Source organism: Phacochoerus africanus, chromosome 1 (genome assembly GCF_016906955.1).
Source record: "Phacochoerus africanus isolate WHEZ1 chromosome 1, ROS_Pafr_v1, whole genome shotgun sequence".
NCBI classification, from domain to species: domain Eukaryota; kingdom Metazoa; phylum Chordata; class Mammalia; order Artiodactyla; family Suidae; genus Phacochoerus; species Phacochoerus africanus.
In genome coordinates this window covers 113297261-113303906 of record NC_062544.1, presented here as the reverse complement: position 1 = coordinate 113303906, position 6646 = coordinate 113297261, and the positions used below count along the sequence as shown (strand labels likewise).

Here is a 6646-nt window from a genome sequence, read left to right as displayed (position 1 = left end):
GGCGGCGCGCGGGGGCGGGCCGGCCAGAGAGAGAGAGGGAGGGAGGGAGGCGCCGGCAGGTTGGCGGCGGCCGCTATTTGAGCGCTTGTCCGGGACCCAGCGCTCAGAGCGCTTCGAGGCAGCGCGGCAGAGACATCTCAGCGCGCAACCCGCAGAGGCGCTGCGGCTTGGGCAGCCCCCGAGGCCCAGCGCGAAGAAGGCGGAGGTGAAGGAGAGGCCGATTGCCGCCCGCCGTCGCCCCCCCCTCCAACCCGCCGCCGCCGCCGCCGCCGCCGCCGCCCCCCCACTCGCCCTCCCCGCGGCGCCGCATCTTGAATGGAAACATGGCGGTGCCGGCTCGGACCTGCGGCGCCTCTCGGCCCAGCCCAGCACGGACCGCGCGCTCTCTGCCTGGCCGTGGCCCCCGGCCCGGCCCCAGCGCCTGCCGCCGGGCGGCCGGGCCCCCGCGCCCTCTGTCGCTGCTACTGCCTCCGCTGCTGCTGCTGCCGCTGCTCGCCGCCCCCGGCGCCTCTGCCTACAGCTTCCCTCAGCAGCACACGTAAGTGGCCTCGGCCGGCCGCGGGACCCCGGGCGAGCTCGGTGCCCCTTCTAGCCCTCAGCCAGCGCCGGTTCCTCCCAGCACATCGCGCCGGGTCGGGGGCCTGGGTCTCATTGCCGGCTGCACCCGGGGGCAGAGGCCCCAAGCCTAGAGGGCGGGCAGCCGGGGTCCCGGAGCTTCTGGCTGCGTCGAGAAACTTCCCTGCGGTGCCCCTTCTCCCCCTCACCCCCCACACCGGGCAGAGCAGGATCTTCAAGCCTCGGGTTGGAGTAGGGGGTCCGAGCTTGCCAGCTGATTCCCTTGCCGCCGTCTGGGTGAGAGGGGAACCTGGGGTTGGGTGACGGGGCTGCCGGTGACAACTGCCTGGCCGCGGAGTCGGAGCCCCGAGTCTGCCCCATGTTTCCTCCCGGCTAGAAACCTGGCGCTTTAGATCCAGACGTGGGGGGCCCCTCCTACACCTGTCTTCCTTGGCATTTTCCTTTGAAGGAGAGGGTGGATGCAGAGGATGTGAGCACCTTCCTGTTCGGCCAGTGCCACAGAAGGGGTCAGTGTCCCTGTTTTTGCCCCCGCCACTGCACCTGGGGGAAGGGTTCCCCTGGAGAGGTCAATTGGGAGGTGAAGGTGCCAGGGTGGGAGCAGAAGGTGAATGACAGGGAGGACCCCCTCCTGACCCTGCTGCTGTCAACAGGGTAATAGCATCTCCTGGCCCTGGCCAGCTTTTGCTGGTTCTCCGTCTCTCCCTCCCGAAGAGCCTGAAAACTCAGGCATCCTGTGGGTGAGCTTGGCCAGATGTGTCTGGAGCTGGGAATGGGTGTTCAGTGCATGTGGCCTTTAGGACAGCAGCTGTTTGTGTGGGCACCATGACCCAGCTTTATGTCAGTGCCCAGACACCCCACTGGCTTTGGGGCACAGTGAACACTGTGCTGTTGTCTGTCTCTGAGGAGCCACCTGTCTCTGGACTCCTGCACCATTGGCCACGCTGGGGTTTCGGGAAATGGGTAGCTAGGCTGCTAGTGGCCAAGGGGAAGGGTCTGGCCTCGGGGAAGGGAAAAGGCTGGCTCTGCGTCATTAGACCAGTTCTGCCCAAGGGAAGGAACCCCTGGTTCTCCCAAATGAGGGAAAAACAAACTCAGGAAAGGCACTGCCTGAGTCTCTCTCTGTCTTATCATCTCTCTCCTCAAACAGCCTCGTTGTGCTCAGGCGGGTGATCAGTAGGCAAATTACAGGTGCCGCACGGACGTGTCCTCTGTCAACCGTCTGGGTTTTTCCTGTGTGTGTGTGTGTTTGTGTGGAGTGTGCACAGGGAGAAGAGAATCATATGGAAGTTTAGGGCTTGAGAGTGTGTTATTGTCTTTCATTTGCTGTGATGAAAATGGACTTAAGCCACAATGTTTAGAAAGAGCAAAAGCAGGATTTTTTGTTGTTCTTTTTCCTCAAAGCCAAGAAACAGTTATTTTTTCCCTTGCCATTTTGTAGCTCTTTGAGTGAAGGTTTAAGTGGACGTCTCTTTTCACCTCTTCCCACCTCATTCTCTCTCCTTGCAACCTGCGGTGGGTTAGGTGGCTGCAATGCACAAATTTTGCATTCGAGAGACCCTGACCAGAGTGGACACCTGTCCTTCTGTCCCCAGCCAGAAGATGGTGAGGCGGGTATGATGGCAGCGGCACATTTCCAGCTGGACGCTCTTCTCTTGTCGATATAGTTGGAGCTAATTTGAGGGTTTGGGACATGTCTTGCAAACCGTAATTAGAAAATGAGAGTGGGGGTGGGGTGGGGGCTGTGCAGCTCTGAGGGTCCAGAGGGAGGTGACTAATGTTGCGACGACACACAGGGCTGGCGGTGACAGCCAGCGCCCTTCAGCCGCCCTGGTCCCGCAGATGCAGACGCTCATTGATCCTTGGAGGGAGGAAGGGGAGGGAATTGAGTGAGGGTCCCTCCCCTCCTTCCACTGCAGGACCAGGCTTAGTTGGAGTTGAGACTTTTGTTGTGCTAACGCTAACGTGAAAGGCTGAGGCTGCAGCCCTGGGGCTGCTGGGGGGGGGGGGGGCAATGGCCTCCCTGAACTCTCCTGGGTTAGCATGGCCAGGCTAGGATGGGATATGATACAGGTACAGGTGGCTTTCTGAGGTGGGACCCTCTGCCTCCTGGCATTAGGGTGATGACCCCTCAGTGGAGAGGGCCCTTGACAGGAAAGTCATTTCTTCGTTAGTGTCTGGCAGTGCGACAAGGCACAGCTTTGCAAGCTGCTAGGTTTTAAGCAAGTGTGGGTTTGGGGTCTGGTAGCCATTATTTCTGTAATAGCTCTGGCAGCGTGACTGTCTACCCACCAGGCAAAGCAAACCCAGGCTGCTGCTGGATGGAGGAGGGCAGAGGCGTTACAGCTGGAGGGAGGACAGGAATTTGGTTCGGGGGCACTCTCATCCCACCTGGACCTGGATCAGGATTTCAAACAAGAAGGAGGCCAGATATGCACAAGCACATATGTGTGCATACATGCGCTTGTGTGTCTAGAGTGAGGTAGGGGGAGATGGAGTCAGAATACACATTCTCCGTTTCACCTGCTTCCTCCAGTTTCCTGTTTGCCGCTGACTGAGGGGCAGCCCTCACTGCTTTGCCTCTGCTGTGTCTTTCCTTTCCCAGTCCTGTCAGTCACCTTCCCTCTCCCCTGCCCTCTATCTCTCATCTTTTCTCCCACCTGTTCCCCCCACTTCCTTGCCTATCCCTCTCATCTCTCTGTGTCCACCCCACCCTGCCCGCCTCTTTTGTCATCTCTTTTGGACCTCTGTCCCTTTTTCTCTGGCATCCCTGGGTTTCTCTGTCCCCTGCTCCATGGAGTCCTCGTTGAGCTGCCCAGCTGGCTGCACTCTTTTAGCCCCACTCTTCCCCGGTGATGGTGCTGGCCAGCACCTCCCTTCCTCTGGATGTGGGTTGGTGGATGGGGAACCAAGGGGTCTGGGTCCCCTAGCAAATTAATGACAGCCTGAGTACATGCTCCTTTTCCCAAGGGCCCAGGATGGGGCATGCATCAGTCTAGCTATGGCTAATGGTGGGTGACGTGTGTCTGTCTGGGCCTCCAAGCCCACGTCTTCACCTCCCTGTAGCTCTCCCTATTAGGGAGGCAACATTGCACATCTGGGTCCCGCATTTCCCCAACTACCTACCAACACCTTTTGCAGGAAGAAGGAGGGGGAGAGGCTTCACAGCCTGCTGCCGCATCCATCCTAGTGTTGAGGACTGGGGGAGACCCTGCTGCCGCTACCACTGGCTCACATCCTTCCTAGTGTTGAGGACTGGGGGAGACCCTTGGCTGCTGTCCCCCCCAGGGCCCACCTGGTATTGGGACACCTCTGTCAGACTGGCCCCTGAAAAGGGAGAAACCCGCTTTAAGATGAGCCCCCTCATAGTGTGCGAGTGAGTCGCCCTCCAGACTCTCAGTCACGCTGGTGTCTCCAAGGAGAGACTGACTCACGTGTGGAGTGAGCACTTCCTCCCTCAGTACCTCCTTTTCCCCTCTGCCCGTGTGCAGGTGGACCCTGCCAGCTCCTGTGAGGAGGCAGTTTGGGGCCATGGTGGGTGTCAGATGTAGACCCTGCTGGTCCAAACTTTGTTCTCCAGAGCTGACCCTCTCCTTTGGGATGACCTTAGCTCTGTTTCCCCAACTAAGATAACAGAATCTGCTTAAGAGTTTGGTGGTGAGAATGGAAACGGGTGTCACCTCTGGCAGGCAGGGAGGGTTTCCTAGGTGGGAGCCATGGCAGCTATTGATAACATTAACATCAGCCCCTGATCCTACAGCCTGATGGGCACCCACCCACCGATCTTTTCATATCGTTCCCATGGGCTGAGTGCCTCCTGTCTCTCTGCTTTGCTTATGTTCTCTCTTCATCACTGCCTGCTTTTCTCAGGGGTTTAGATCCTTCCTTCGGGATCTCATACCCACACCTTCTAGAGGCCACTAGCTCATATTGTACCTACCTGCATGGAATATCAGCTCTGTGAGAACAAGCACTGGGCCGCCTTGCTCTCTCATTCTCAGAAGTCCAACTTGACTATAGTGGGGGATGTCACCAGAATTAATGGTGACCTCCCCTCACTGACCTCAGGCCAGGTCCCTTATCCACATTATGCCCTTGACCTCAGACCCCATGGTCATGCCCATTCCACAGACAAAGAGACTGAGATTCAGAAAGATGAAAGGCCTGCCCAAAGCCCCACAGCTACTAGGACAGGGCAGGAAGAAGACTAATCTGTCAGACACTTAGCTGACCTGCCAGAGGATGGGCATATCTAGGCAGTGGACCCAGGAAGTTGGGGGTAGGGACTCAAAACCTGGGTCTTGGGAAGAAAATGAAGAAGCCTAAGACATGTGAGGCAAGCCTAGGCTCCTAACTGTAACTTTTCTTGCTCTGTCCTTTTCTGTCCTGCTCTGCCCTCAGAAGACCCTGAGGGGGCCTTTTTTGTTGCCCTGCCAGCCTAATGCTTATGGCTCCTGTGCCTGCTTCCATCTCTTCCTACATAGTACACAGGTAATCACAGAGTCCTTCCCAGCCCAGGATTTTCCCTTCTCCGAGGCTTCGGGTCATGGGCTATATGTGCCTGGCGTGGAGGGGTGGGCAAGAGGGACTTCATCTCGAGATTCTGAGAAGCCATCTCCCCCTCCAGATTCCAGTATGATTCGGAGAGAAAGGTCAGGGGCGTCGTTCATGGAAACCTGAGGCTGGGTCCTCTAGTGCTATAACAGTTTTTTCATGCTCGAGGGGACTTCAAAGGACTTGAACCTTATAGATGCCTGGGTTTTCATCCTGTGTAGACAAGTAGGGCCTGAGGGGCTGGAGTACCAGGGCTCTCTTTGCTAGGAAACTATTCAAGGGGCAGCTAGAGGTTTGGGAGTCAAAGCAGGCAAGCATGTAGCATGTGCCCTGCCTGGAGGGTAGTGCTCTCTGTGGGCAGGGGGTGGTGATAGTATCTTTCTTTCTCCTTTCCCTTCCAGCATCCCCCTGGTTCTGTCTTTGTGGGCTTCCATATTTGAGGTCTGCCTTGGGAACTGACGACCTTGTCCTTAAGTGAGGGCTCAGGGCCTCAGGCTTAGGGAGGGAGACCAGAGACTACAGGGCTCTAAAGTTTTGGGTGGGGGGCTTTCCCACTGCTGGCTGCATCCCTTCAGCCAACTGGGAGCTTCTTTTCGTGTCAGGTTGGTTTTTTCTTTTTCTTTTTTCCTGGTGCCTACTGCCTAAATAAGAAGCTACAGAATCAATATTCTTATTCCCAGAGGGAGGTGTATGTGTGGTTTTTGCTTTTTTTTCCCTTCCCCTCCCTCTCCTGTCCTGTGTAACCTGGAGAGCCTCCTGAGCTGCCTGTGGCTAAGAGGAGGGAGTTGTTGGTACAGGTGATCATGACCATGTGGATTGAGATGTTCCTGCGGGGCTTGCAAGGGACTCAATGATGCTGTCATTTAGGGCCACACAGTCTGAGCCTGACCTTATGCAGGCTGAAGCTGGGGGCAGCACTCATCCAAGCCCTGCCCTACCACTGTGAGATTCAGGCCATTGATTTGGTGTCCCTGGCCCTGGTCCTGCTCACAGACCACCTGTTTCCCTCCTCCTAGGGCTAGTCCACCCTGCTGGGCCACTGGCTACTGCCAGGGCTGGTGACTGAGTTTGTGAGGGATTGGGCCTTACACAGCAGGAAACCCTGGCTAGCTGGGATTACATTGTGAGAAATCTTCATGGGGAGACCTGGGGGGGGTCCCCATTTTGGATTGGTCTGGTCCTGGGTGGGCCTCTGTCAAAGGCAGACCCAACCCAATCCTCTCAGCTGGCTAGCTTGTGTGGTGGTGACCTTGGTCAGTCTCCTCCACCCACTGGGCCTCAGTTTCCTCTCTTCCATGGCCCTTCTGACTCTGACATTGCAGTGCCCTATGAAGACAGGTTCAAGGTCTTCCTATTCCTCTCCACACTCTGTTCTAGCTGAGGGGTGAGGCCTGACCCTGGCCCAGATGAGCCCCATCTCCCCCAGTGTGAGGTGCCTGCACCTCCTATACTGGCCTCTGGCCACACCTTGGGTGTAGGAATCTGCTTCTCAGACTGACCCACTTTGAGCTCTGATCAG

General features: G+C 57.2%; 1 protein-coding gene across 1 annotated transcript in view; it reads left to right on the top strand.

Annotated features, from left to right (window-relative positions):
* Positions 1–321: 321 nt before the first annotated feature.
* CACNA2D2 (calcium voltage-gated channel auxiliary subunit alpha2delta 2) overlaps positions 322–6646 on the top strand; it is a 144645-nt gene continuing 138320 nt past the window's right edge. Inside the window, exon 1 of the mRNA XM_047775225.1 lies at positions 322–538. Within this exon, the coding sequence (XP_047631181.1) occupies positions 324–538 (215 nt within the window). The 5' untranslated portion in view covers positions 322–323. The remainder of the gene's footprint in view (positions 539–6646) is intronic.